The sequence below is a fragment of the Furipterus horrens genome, unplaced genomic scaffold (genome assembly GCF_987537825.1).
Source record: "Furipterus horrens unplaced genomic scaffold, mFurHor1.1.pri manual_scaffold_6, whole genome shotgun sequence".
In the NCBI taxonomy this organism is placed as follows: domain Eukaryota; kingdom Metazoa; phylum Chordata; class Mammalia; order Chiroptera; family Furipteridae; genus Furipterus; species Furipterus horrens.
This window is the reverse complement of record NW_028327176.1, coordinates 69,942,426-69,956,315: the sequence shown is the minus strand read 5'-3', so window position 1 is coordinate 69,956,315 and position 13,890 is coordinate 69,942,426. Positions and strand designations below refer to the sequence as shown.

At 45.9% G+C, this 13,890-nt stretch overlaps 1 protein-coding gene across 1 annotated transcript in view; it reads left to right on the top strand.

Moving 5' to 3' along the window:
* The window catches only part of MERTK (MER proto-oncogene, tyrosine kinase), a 95,616-nt gene that overhangs the window by 18,498 nt on the left and 63,228 nt on the right, over positions 1–13,890 (top strand). Inside the window, exons 2-4 of the mRNA XM_090281737.1 lie at positions 1,931–2,333; positions 11,128–11,228; positions 13,131–13,304. Of these exons, the coding sequence (XP_090137863.1) occupies positions 1,931–2,333; positions 11,128–11,228; positions 13,131–13,304 (678 nt within the window). The remainder of the gene's footprint in view (positions 1–1,930; positions 2,334–11,127; positions 11,229–13,130; positions 13,305–13,890) is intronic.

Here is a 13,890-nt window from a genome sequence, read left to right as displayed (position 1 = left end):
TTCCTTCCAGTGAAATCTTTTCTCCTCCACCCTGACCTTCACCCCAAGACATTCCCAAATGCAGCAGCCATGAGAGTGGGCCTGATGTGGGAGAAAGTCAAATGGACAGTACTCCTTGACTAGAACTGTGGCCTTCATTTGAGGCGTGTTTGCAGCCCAGAGAGCTTGGCGGGGAGGAGACCGGAGGAATACATTCTCAGGTCCCTCCTTCTGCCTCCTGCGCCCTCCGGCCTCCTCTCTGCGCCCCCAGATCTCCTGCTTGTAGCTCCATTATCCAAATAAGCGCTTAGCTGGACACTTATGCAAAAAATTATTTGCTATTGATCTGAAATTCAAGTTTAAGTGGGTGTTGTTCTTTTTTTCTTTTCTTTTCTTCTTTCTTTCTTCCTTCTTGTTTTCTTTTTTATTGACTTTATTGGGGTGACAATGGTAAATAAAATTACATAGGTTTCAAGCATACCATCCTATGACACATCATCTGTATATTGTATTGTGTGTCCATCTCCCAAAGTCAAGCCTTGCATTGTGCATTCTTATTCACTAAATCTGGCACAATGCCAAGCAGAGACCACCCTCCTCTGCACACACATATTCAGGAGCCCAGGAGGGTGTGACATCTTGAACATGACAAGAGGCACAGCCCTCGAGCAGGGATCGGGGCTTCAGTGTACCCCAATCACTACCTGCCTGTGTCCAGGCCTGTGTCTCTCCTACCTGTTTCACCAGAATTGTGGTCATTGTGTTTAAATACATAGCAAGCAGCATAGAACGTGTGTTCCCAAAATGCCATTAAAAGAGCTGAAAGTACAACTATTATAAGCCTATATTTTTAGAAATACTTCTGAACCAGATGAAATGAAAACTTTTCTGGGTCAAGTCCAGCTAGCGAGCCTTTTGATAAATGCTCTGAGTCATTCTGTAGTTGCTGACATGAGCACACTTGGATCCCCCGCCCCCATACCTAGGGGTGGGTTTCTTTGTAACCAGTAGAGGCCTTCCAAGGCTATTGGCCAGATTTGTAGCACGGTCTTGTGACTGGGCAGATAGAAAGTGATCTCAGGTGCCATCACCTTCCTCCAGGCTCTTGAGTTTGCTAGGAAGTGTTAGCGTAGGCAGCTAGGAGTCAATAAAAGAGAAAGGAGCTAGACTGACTGGACCCGATTCCGTCTGGAAGGTATAGCTTCAGACACCCCAGGGGATGGCTGCATCCCTACCAGGGGGGTTGGCATCCCTCTACCCCCCTCATACCCCCACTGTAGAGAGGGATGGAACTAAGCCACCTGGTTGTGGATGAGACACTGGGCGACTGGGGATAGTCCTTTGTGTTTGCTCCAGCTCCACTAAGCCTTACCACTACACCTCACCCTCCCATGCATGGGTCCCCAAAGTGCTTTTCTTGCAACTCCATGGAGGAACCACATTTCCACTGGCAACAGAAGGACTTGGAATGAATCACAAAAAAAGTTTTTGATTGGGATGTGTGGTTCAGAACAAGCCACCCCAAAATGTGCCTCTGTGGTATGTGGATTATTTTGAGCTGAAGACAACTTTAGCCTCCTTTAGGCTCAAGGGAAACTCGGCCCCTCTCTTAACTACTCTGAAGAACTGGACTTAGAGACTTAGCCCATAATAGGAGATCATCAGCCATAACCTCTTGTAACTTGTCTGCAGGGAAGGACACATTTCTGTTTACCCAACGTGTGCTCTTCTTATCGTCCTGCCACGACCCTTTGAAGCCCCCAGGCCCCTTTCCTCATCCTGGCTCAGGATGTCTTTCATAGCTCTGTTCACGTTCTGTCTCTGCGCCTCCTGCACACATTCCGATGGCAGTGAGGTGCCTCACTCTCCATTGTCGTGGCCTCATACGTTGAGAGCCTACTTGGAAAACTCCAGTACTTAAAAGGCTAAATGTCACTATTCTGTTTTGCAGCTCTGGCCGAGGAGAGGAAAGAAACCGTGCCCAGCCGGCCATTCCCAGGAGACCTAGACGACCTTGTGCCGTCCCCCTTTCCTCCCACCCGCGGGGCCCAGCCTTTTATGGTGGTGTCACCAGTCCAGCGTGGAAGACCCCACACAGGAAGTGCAGTCCTTCCCAGCACGACCTCGGCCAGCTCCAAGCTCATACCGCCTCTTGCGTTTGATCACACAGTTAGCCACATAATACTTTCTGAACACAAAGACGTCAACTTTAATTGTTCAATCAGTATACCTAACACATACCAGGACACCCATATTTCTTGGTGGAAAGATGGGAAGGAACTGCTTGGGGCACATCATGCAGTTACTCACTTTTATCCAGATGATGAAGTCACAGCAGTGATAGCATCCTTCAGGTACGTGTTTCTCCTCTCTTTAAAGATTATGCAGTTGTCAGTTCAAAAACAAATGCCTTCTCAATACAGAAAAGCCTTTTGCTTCTGTGTTTGTAGCTCCACAGGTCCATTCAGAGTGTAGAATAATATCAGATGGTCTGCATGGTAGATCTCTTTTCAATTGGTTGTAGCCCCACTGGAATACAATGGGCTCTCAGGCCTGTTGTGAGAGTGGCAGCTCTCCAGCTGAGCTGGGAAGGCTCCCTCCCAGGTGCATCTTCCCAGGGGTCACCAGCCCTCAGGTCCAGGGCCTGGGAGGCAGCTCTCAGCAAAACGGGAGCTGGTGCTCCTGTGGCTGGTAGGCCCTGCTGACCTGGTGATCAGTGGTTCTTGGCAAAGGAAATGTTTTTGTGGTTTGTTTTCTGTGCGGTCGAGGACCTTTTAATGGTTTCCATCAGTAAAGCTGGGAGGACTTTGCTTTTTTAGTCGATTTTTCTCTGTGAAGATGTGAAGTGGTCATTTGGTATCCCTGTGGGTTTCTTGCACCCTGAGCAGCTGGTGTTTGACACACCCCTGCTCACAGCTGCCCTGTGGGGTCTGACACCTGCTGCTTCTCGTGGCCCCCAGATGGAATCATGCATGAGAAAGTAGCAGAACATCTAGAAAATAAGAACATAATTTCTTTCTTTCTTTCTTTTTTTCTTTTTTTCTTTCTTTAAGATTTTATTTATTTTTAGAGAATGGGGAAAGAAGGGAGAAAGAGAGGGAGAAAAACATCAATGTGTGAGAGAAACAGATTGATTACATCTCACATGCCCCCAACTAGTGACCTGGCCTGCAACCCAGGCATGTACCCTGGCCGGGAATTGAACCAACGAACCTCAGTTCGCAGGCCAGTACTCAATCCACTGAGCCACACCAGCCAGGACAGGACATCATTTCTTAAGTCAAACCATCAGCTGGAAAAGTTATCAGTAACCACAGATCACTACTGACACACTGTCACTTGCTTCATACTCAGAAGACTTTCTTTCAGCTCAGTTTATACAAGACTTTGCATGGGGTGACCCATGGCATGCCACCAGCACCATTTGATCTGTGACAAGTACAGGCAGGACACCTATCAGTGTGTCTTTGCTTTTCTTTAAAAATTTTTTTTCATTTTTCATATTTTTTATCATGGTAACGTATATATAAGTAAAATTTACCATTTTAGCCCTTTTTGAGTGTACAGTTCAGTGGCATTAAGTACATTCACACTGTGGTGCAGCCTTCATCACCATCATCTCCAGAATGTTTCCATTCTCCCAAATGGAAACTCCTTGCCCCTGAAGCACCAACACCCCACCCCGCCCCCAGCTCCTGCTGACCTCTATTCTCTGTTCCTTTTCTGTGAATTTCTCTACTCTAGGGACCTCATATAAATGGAAACATATAATATTTGTCCTTTTGTATTTTAAGAAGGTTTTAGAGCTTACCTGCTACATAAGAGCCATTTCTGAGTAATCTAGCCCAGGTGGGACAGGTCCTGGGGACAGAGAGGCACTGTTTGTTCCTTTAGGACATTCTGGGGCCAGTCCAGTTGAGGCTGCCTTGGTGTGATGGGCTCTGCAACTGCTGGCCTTGTGGTCTGTCCAGGTGGGTCCTATGTGGACACTGTGGCTGATCTGTATGGTTCCGATGCTTCTGCCTGGCTCAGATGTTTGTACTTGACCAAAATCTCATGGGATTTTTATCCTCCTTTTTTTTTTTTTTTTTAAAGCAGTGTATACATGTGGTAGAGTATTTTAACTCTTCAGAAGTTCTGTGTAGGAACCTAACAGAGTGTTACTCACAGCTGTGGTGACTCAGAACCCATCGCTCACATCACTGGGGCTATTTAAGTGCTGTGTTCAGCTGAATCATGTCGTAGGCGGTAATCTATTTATTTCTTAGCATTTTTATTTTCCGGAAGTTAATATTGTTTCCTTGATTGTTAGTTTGTTTAATTTTCTAAGCATCAATCACACATTCTTCTCTAAACTCTACAGGAAAACAGACATTTCTTCTCAGTGACAAAATGATCTGCCTGAGTTCTTCCTTGGCAAAACCTGTTCTAGAGCCATCCCCTCTTCTGCTCTTATCTGGGATTCAGCTGAGCCATCTTTGTGCTCCTTGTGGGGACCCTCAATCCTCTGACTCCCAGCTGCTGCTTCCAGAAGCCCAGGCCCCTTCTTGGCTTTCATTCCCTCACTTGGCATTATGCCCATCCTACACTAGTGTCCTGGGACTTGCATCTTGGAAAATGCCATTTTGTTTCTTAGCCTCACCTTGAGGCAGTTTGGCCTGATTCAGAATTCAAAAGGAAAATCATTTCCTGTTGTCACTTGGAATTCATTGATATACTTCCTTTTCACTCTCAGATTTGTTCTTGCTACTCTGATTCACGGGTGAATGACCTGCTTCTCTTTCCTCTGGAAGCTTTGGGGATACCACTTTGCCTCAGGGTTGTGGCATTCCCTCGTGAAGCTCCTGAGTGGGTTTTTATTTTCCCACTGTGCTGCCCACCAAGGGGCCCAGGGAGGTGAGGCCCGTATTTCCAGGACTGGGCATTTTCTTAAATCATGCTTCCCGCTTCTGTCTTCCCTCTGGAACCGCTCCTCGGTTGCTGGTACACGTACATTGCTATTCTGAGCTCAGAGCCTTTCCTGTTGAGCCTGCATGGAGACTGCCTGCTGTTTCTGCAGGGGAGGGGCGCTAGGTGGGGATAGGGAGGGCCTCGAGGATGCCATTCCTCCTTGTCTCCAGACCACCCTACCCTGCCTTCAGCATGGGAGCCTTTCCCTAGATGTGTAGAAATAACACTCTGAATTCTTTGTGAAAACCCTGTCCTGTGCTATAGGTACGATGGACATGGACTTGCTTTTAACGTCGGCATACAGTCCTTCTCTCACTGCTAAGCTCTCCCTGACTTGAATGTGTCAACATAAGAAATATCCAGAGCTGTAGAGAATTTTCTTTTACTTTAAATGATTTTTTATTTTTTAATTATAGTTGATATTCAATATTACATTCGTTTCATGTCTACCAGCCAGTGACTAGACATTATATAACTTACTAAGTGATCACCCTGATAAATCTAGCACCCATATGACACCATACATAGTATTATAATATTATGGACTGTGTTCCCTAAGTTGTACTTTACATCTCATGACTATTCTGTAACTACCAATTTGAATTTCTTAATCCCTTCACCTTTTTCATCTGTCCCCCTCAACCCACCTCCCATCTGGCAACCATCAAACTGATCTCTGTATCTGAGTCTGTTCCTGTTCTGCTTGTTCATTTATTTTTGTTAAGATTTTACAAATAAGTTAAATCGTATGGTATTTCTTTCTCTGCCTGGTTTATTTTACTCAGCACTATACCTTCTAGGTTCATCTATATTGTTGCAGATAGCAAGATTTCATTCTTTTTAATGGCTGAGGCATAATCCATTGTATACATGCACCATTGCTTTATCCATGCATCTATTGATGACACTTAGGTTGCTTCCATAGCTTGGTTATTTGTAAATAATGCTGCAATGAACATATAGACGTATGTGTCTTTTGTTGTTGTTGTTGTTGTTGTTGTTTTTCTATTACAGTTGTCCCACTTCTTCCCCCATTGCTTCCCCACACCTCAGCCCACCCCTTCTCCACACTCAATCCCCACCCTGTTGTCCATGGCCATGGGTCATTTATACATGTTGCTTGACTAGACCTTTCCTGTATATGTCTTTTTGATTTAGTGTTTTGGGTTTCTTCAGACAAATACCCAGAAGTAGAATTGCAGGGTCCTTCTTTGTCTCTTGTTATACAGCCTTCGTTTTAAAGTGTATTTTTTTGTCTGGTATAAGTATTGCTACCCCACCTTTTGTTTCTTTTCATTTTCATGAAATATCTTTTTCCATCCCTTCACTTTCAGACTCTGTGCGTCTTTCAATCTGAAGTGAATCTCTTGTTATCCTTTCAATCATTGTATGTCTTTTGATTAGAGCATTTAATCCATTTGCATTCAAAGTACTGTAATTATGTATTTATTGCCATTTATTATTCATATTTTTAATCTTTTGTTTACTACTTCTTAAAGAAGATCCTTTAACATTTCTTATAATACTGGTTTGGTGTTCGTGAACTCCTTTAGCTTTTTTTTTGTCTGGGAGACTCTTTATCTGTTTTTCAATTCTAAATGATAGCTTTACTAGGTAGAGTAATCTTGGTTATAAGTCCTTGCTTTTCATAACTTTGAGTATTTCATGTCAATCCCTTTTGGAATGCAAAGTTTCTGTTGAGAAATTAGCTGACAGTCTTTTGGGAACTCCCTTGTAGGTAACTGCTTTTCTCTTGCTGCTTTTAAGATTCTCTCTTTGTCATTAACCTTTTGCATTTTAATTGTGATGTGTCTTGCTGTGGGCCTCTTCGGGTTCATCTTGTTTGGGACTCTCTGTGCTTCCTGGAGTTGTATGTCTATTTCCCTCACCAGGTTAGGGAAGTTTTCTGTCATTATTTTTTCAAATAAGCTTTCAATTCCTTGCTCTCACTCTCTCCCTGCGGGCACCCCCCACAGTGCGAATGTGGGTATGTTTGAGGTTATTCCAGAGGCTCCTTATACTATCTTCATTTTTTTTTTTTTTTTGGATTCTTTTTGTTTTTGCTGTCCTGATTGGGTGTTTTCTGTTTCCTTACCTTCCAAATGCTGATTTGATCCTCTGCCTTATCTATTCTACTGTTGTTTCTCTGTAATGTGTTCTTTATATCTGACTGGATCCTTTTTATGGTCTTCATGTCCTTTTTTTATGCTGTTGAAGTTCTCCCTAAGTTCCCTGAATATCCTTATAACCATTGTTTTGAACTCTGTATCTGTTAGTTTGCTTGCCTCCATTTCATTTAGTTCTTTTTCTGGAGATTTCTCCTGTTCTTTTATTTGGGGCTTGTTTCCTTGTTTCCTTGTTTTGGCTGCTTCCCTGTGTTTATTTGTATGCATTATGTAGAGCTAGTAGATCCTTTGGTTTTAGTAGAATGGACTTTATGTAATAGGGGTCCTGTAGGGCCCAGTGACCAGCCTCCACAGTAACTTGAGCCAGGGACTCCAGGTGCACCCCTCCCTCCCTGCTGGGGACTGTGTGCACCCTTCTTTGTAGTTGAGCCTTGATTACTATTGACATATTACTGATAGGGATTCATGGCCAGGCTGACTGACTGAGGACTGGCTAGAACTACAGCAGAGGAGCTGCTGAGCAGGGACCAACCTCATAGAGCAGGACTTGCTTCAGTGAGGCTTTGGTGCCTGCCATGTCCACCCTTGAGTGAGTCACTTGGGGAAGTGGTTGGGTTGTAATCCCACGTGGTCTGAAGCTGTCCACCGGGTACACTGGCTCTGAGGCCTTCCAGAGGTTCACACCAAGGCCAGCCACTGTCTGTGCCCTGCCCAGGGCCACCTGGCAAAAGCTACAAGGCTATCTGCAGATGGCTGCTACTTGTGCTAGGCTTAGAGGTGCCTAGGAGAGGCCAAGCCATAACTGAACGCTGGCTGCCACTAGTGCTAGGCCTGGGGCCACTTAGCAAGAGATACAGGGTATGTTAAGGCCAGATGCTACTTGTTTGAGAGAGTTTAGGTAAGTCCAAAGCATGAGCCAAGAGAGTCCATTGGTATGGAAAAGCCACTGGAAGGAGCTTACATAGGCCCCAAATTGGGTGGGGCAGGGTCTCAGGGAATCACCAGGGTGGGGAGAATAGTGTTAGCTAGGTTGAAGGAGACTTATATATGGTACCTGCCTGATGAATCTGTGAGGGGAGGGCCCAGAAAAGGAGTAATGGCCTCTGCTAGCATTTCTGTCTGGGAGAAAGCTGCTGCTTCAGCTCTTGCCTTGATGCCAGACAATTTAGTTCTTCCCCGTAGTCTCTGCTGCTGCAGTGCTGGAGGTCAGAGCACATGAGTGCTAGTAAGTCCATGCACAGTCCCTTTGAGAGGAACAGCTGGGACTCAGGAGCCCTCTGTCTCACTTAGCCACAGTCGCCACTGGTCTTTACATCTAGAAGTTATGGAGACTTCTCCTGGCACTGGAACCCTGGGCTGGCAAGCCTGATGTGGGGCTGTGAACCCTTGCTCCTCAGGGAACCTCTGCATCGGAGTTACCCCTCCTGATTTTTATCTATTACACGTGTGTGGGACCAACCTGTTCTATTTCTCTGCCCCTCCTAACCATCTCCATGTGACTTCTTCTTTATATCCTTAGTTATAGGATTTCTGTTCAGCTAGACTTCAGGTGGTCTGAATGATAATTGCTCTGTAGTTTAGTTGTAGTTTTGGTTGTGGGAGGATTTGAGTACAGTATTCCCTCACTTATCACGGGTATTACATTCTAGACCCCCCTGCGATAGGTGAAAATCCGCCAAGTAGGAACCTTCCCTTTATTTTAGTATTTATATATATTTTAAGGCTTTATAAACCCTTCCCGCATACTTATAAACCATTCCCAGTCCCTTATTAACCTTTCCCACTCCCTTATTAACCTTTTCCACACTTTTACAGACACTACTTATGTTCTTAAACATATTCTTCACTCTTAAACCTATGTAACTTTAACAACATACTTATACAGTACTGCAAAATCCCGCGATATAGTGAAAAATCTGCGATAAATAATTAAATATAATATTTTTAAAAATCCTGCGATACAGTGAGGCCGCGATAAGAACAGTGATATAGAGAGGGCCTACTGTACTTCATTTACTTACACTGGTCATCTTGACTAGAACTCTGAGAATTTTTTTAAGGACTTATTTCAGGCAAACTGGTGACATAAACTGGGGAGCAAGATCTCAAATGCTCCCAAGAATAACAGTTTTACAGCTTCTTTTAGGCATTTGAAATTAAGGAGGGAATGGAGGGAAGATTATATGAAGGCCAGAGAAATCAAAGTGGGGATCAGACTACAGGATAGTTAACAAGATTATGTGCTCTCTTGAGGGTGGTTATAGCTTATTTCTAAGATGGGTTAGCCTAGATGCACAGAAACAATGGACATTGCTTTCTGAAGGCAAAGATAAACCTTCTACTAAAAGTTATATGCCTGGGTGTGACTACCCACCATGACCTGCCAGTTAGAAATTTAGAATCAGATCATACTTTCCATAGAACCCCTTTTTCATCCACAAGTGACCGAAGACAGAGTTTGATCATGTTCCCTCTGTCCCCCTTTTCTAGTCCTGGCCTGAATTTTCCTTGCTTGTTGGCTGATGGTCCTCCTGGACTTTCTGTGAAGTCTGATTTCCACGGCCCAAGGTGTGCTGCTAACCTCTCATTTGTGCCCGATGGTTACTTGGGCTCCCCGTGCCTCCACATGGGTGTGCTCTGCGTCCTCCTCAGGTGCCTTCCTGGGGCCCTAAGTTGCCCTCCCCTTTCTGGCTCTCACTTTTTCCCTGGTTGCTGGCTCTTTGTGTCATCTGGCAAGCCTGCTGCTACTTTGGGGTCCCAGAGCCACAGGTGTCCTCAGCCTGTCAGATGTTGTCCTCCACTCCATGGATTCCTGGGCCTTGCCTGAAAAAAAGTGACACCTATTCTAAAGTGAACTCATGACCATGTGGAAAGGACTCTCTCTGCAGTGGCTATGAAGCTTGGCCTCCCCTGGAAATGCAAAGAAGACTAGGCTGACCAGTCAGCAGGGCAGAGTTTTCAGGAGCTGCTGAAACCAGGTGCACTGCTCAGCCCCTTGTCTTAGTCATGATGGGCAGGACACCCCTCCAGACACCCTTCCCCGTAGTCCCTGCTGCTGCAGTGCTGGAGATCAGAGCACATGAGTGCTAGTAAATCCATGCACAGGCTTGGACTCCCTCTCACTTCAGCTCCTTCATGTCACCACGACATCCAGGGAGATACCAGGGGAGTGTCAGCCCCTTATGTGGAGATACTTGTCCTGTGAGGTCTCTTTCTGTCTTTTCCCATTTTCCTGTTGACCTCCAGACATTGTGACATTCAGTGTCTGCCCTAAAGCATGGAGAGACCTGACCTTTCTTTCACATTGGGTCCTCCCCACATCCAATGTTCATTCATCAGGTGCGTTCAAGAATTAATTTTGTCCTAAACAGCCCTGCCCCCTCACCCACCCTTTTCATGGTAATTACAGCCCTGGGAAATTCGATGGATGTTAAAACCAGGGAAGACACTTTATGTGTATATAAAATGGAGTGTGTTCTGGTCTCAGGGGGTCATTTGGGATACAGAACAGTTGCCCCCAGCTCCTAAAAGCCATGGTGATCATCCAAACAACCCTTCAAATTCGCAGAGGGGCCTGTATTCCACTATAGAGTCTACCACAGAAGTCAAGACAAGTAACAGCATAGGGATTAGAGTAACTTGTTGTCAAGAATTGGCCAATGTGACTGTGGATGCTGGCCAGTCTGAAATTGGCAGGATGTCAGCGGGGTATCCAGGGACGCATCGCTATTGCAGTCTGGGGTCCCAAGGCAGTTTGGAGGTGGAATCCCTCTTCCTCAGAGGACCTCGTGCTTTGCTCATAGGCCTTCAACTGACTGGTTGAGGCACCCCCACGTTACAGGGTGTTACCTGCTTTAAAAGTTGGAGTCTGCTGATTCAAGTTCAATCTCATCTGAAAACTACCTTCCCAGAAACATCTGAAGTGGCGTTAGACTAAATATCTGCGCACCGTGACCTAGCCATGTCCATATGTAAGGTTGACATCACAGCATATGACAAAGTTGAAGAATGTTTCTGTAATAGGAACTCGAAGGGTAGTGACTCTAAATATCTTCCTGTGTTTTCTCTGAAGCATAACCAGTGTGCAGCGTTCAGACAGTGGGTCATATATCTGTAAGACGAACATAAACAATGAAGAGATCATGTCTGACCCCATCTACGTCGAGGTACAAGGTAAGTGCAGAGGTCACAGAGTGGCCAGTATTAACTGCTTTGTTGATGATACTCTATAGTGTGGCAGGCCCATTTGTAACTCCGTTTGCAAACCTTGCAGATCCATAAGCACTGAGTTTTTATAAGCCAATCCTCTTTTTAGTCTTTAGGTAATAATGAAATGAAGTCAATTGTCAAAGTTTTAGCTCCATCCTAGGCACAAGGACTAAGATTGAAGAGATTATTGGCTTCCTTGTCCTGAGGTTATATACAATTTAAAAAGTTGATGATTTTTTAAGAGAGCAAACTCATGTCATCATCCAGCTCTCAGTGCTGGTACCAAGTACCACTCACCTGGTCAGGTGGCAGTTTGCTTGTTATTCAGCATCTCTTCCTGTCTTGCGTATGTGGATTGGTGAGCCCAGGGAGGGTGAGTGGCTTTCCTGGACAGGGTCAGCAGCTCAGGCTAGGACTCCCTTCAGGGCCCTAGGATTTGTCAGGTGTTTGGTTCAGTGCAGTTCCATGCCATGACAAGAGATGGGTTCAATAGAGGTGAGAAGTGAGACACAAGATAGAGGATAAGGCAGCCTCTGCCCTGGATGAACTTGAACTCCTGTGGGGAACGTGAGCTGAGGCACAGGTGAGCCCAGGTCCCTGGGTCTCTGAGTTTGCATGACTAATTCTGCAATGGCAGAGCCTGTGAAGAAAGGCTTCAAGGAGGAAACATCTTTATTTTAACCACCCCAGTGCTCACTCCACCATCCAGGTGCTGCCCTTTGGGGTCCTCTGTGAGCTGAGGATCAGAACACCTTTCTTTCCTACTTTCTCCTGACCCTCATTTACATGGGCTGTAGAGCAAGTGATTAGCTTTCCAGGGAAGTTCAACTGGAAACATCTTCCACTAAAAGGCTCCTGCTACCCATTCTTCTGTAAACACAAACCTGATACCTACTAATGCTGCAGAGGCCTGAGGGAGGCAGGCCCTCGGGCATCTCTTTTATAGCTTTGTTCTGGGCCTGTCCCAGACTGAAATATAGTGTTATGTCAGCATTGTGGGTGGGGGTGGATCCTTCATTTGCTGTTTATCTGGGGAAATATTTAGAGGACATTTTACTTGTCAAAGTCTCAGAAAATGCTCAGGGCAGGTTCCCGTTCGGTCCAAGTGGAGTTCTACAAAACTTTGAAGCAGGAAAAATGTTTTCCATTTACTAGTTCGACAACATTCCTGCTGGAACCAGTAGGTCTGTGAGTTCGCAGTCCCAAAAGAACACACTTTAAATGTATGAAAACAATTAGCTTCACCTGGTCAAGTTTTGGCACATGCCCCGAATAAGTGAGTTATTTGGGTTCCTCTGAGACATTCCTGAAGTGCCTTTCCTTACAGCCTTGGTCCTGGAATGACAGTCCGAGATCTTAGGACTGTGACTGTGTAACTGTGTCTACAGTGTTTTCATGAGACTGTGCTTTGAAAGGCGTTCAGCCCTCTACACGTGCACAGATTTTAAAGTTCATGTCACCCATCTCAAAGCCTAACACAACACACTGTCCTCAAAAGCAGGCAGACCTATTGCGTGGCTTGGTGTTTCACTCTCTTTATTCTGGTGAGGAATGCTGAAAACTGCCCACCTGCCCCAGGAGTGTGAGCAAGGCCTGATTTCAAAATGGTCCGGCCTCCCTGCTGGTAAAACCAGTTCCAAGTCACTGTTACAACCCCTTTGGGAAAGTGTCCTAGAAAGTCAGCTGGAGCTAGGTTGGTGGAGATTAGCCTCTGTTTTCTTTCTTACCCAACTTTCACAGGAGAACTGGGGCTTCAGAGCTGAGGTGGTATAGAAAGAATCTTCTGTAGCCAAGTTTCCATTCCCCTAGGGCTCTGCCTTTGCTTATGAATTTGAAACTTTCCTTCCCTTAAATCTTTCTCTGCAGGACTTCCTCACTTTACCAGGCAGCCTGAGAGCATGAACGTCACCAGAAACACTGCCTTCAACCTCACCTGTCAGGCCATGGGCCCGCCAGAGCCTGTCAACATTTTCTGGGTTCAAAACAGCAGCCGTGTGAATGAACGACCCGAAAAATCCCCATCTGTGCTAACTGTTCCTGGTGAGTGTGTGCCGATTTCTTTATTTCCTCAGTAGAAGGGAGCCAGAGTTTGCTAAGCACTGCTGTGAACCGAAAGGATGAAAATGGGTGTGGCGGCCGGCCAAGGTGAGGGACAAGTAGATGGGGAGGCAGGCAGGACACCCAGGTGTGAGAGTTCCCAGGTCAGGGTTGGGAAGTGGCTGAGTGCTCTCCCTTCCCAAGCGTGTCTGTGGTTCAGATGGGGATGCAGCTGGCATCCACCCGCCAGGCAGTGGAGCCCATTCACGTCACCCATCGCAGCTGCGGCCTTGCTGGCCTGGCAGGTCTGGCACTTCAGGAGCCACCGATGTGAAGACCTCGGTGAGGCTGGACAGCAAGGCAGCTGCACGGGTCACGGGGGCCAAGCGAGTCATCGTCGCAATCGGGCCACATTGCTGGTCAGTGGCCATTTTGATGTCCACCCAAATACAAGAGTGCGACTTCGTTGGCATCGCTCTGTGTTCTAGAGTCAACGCCAATGAGGTTCCTGTGCTTCGAAAGCCGATGGGCTCCTCTTTGCTCCTCCCATTGTGTCTTTCAGCAACATCCGGCCAGGGTACCACTCTTG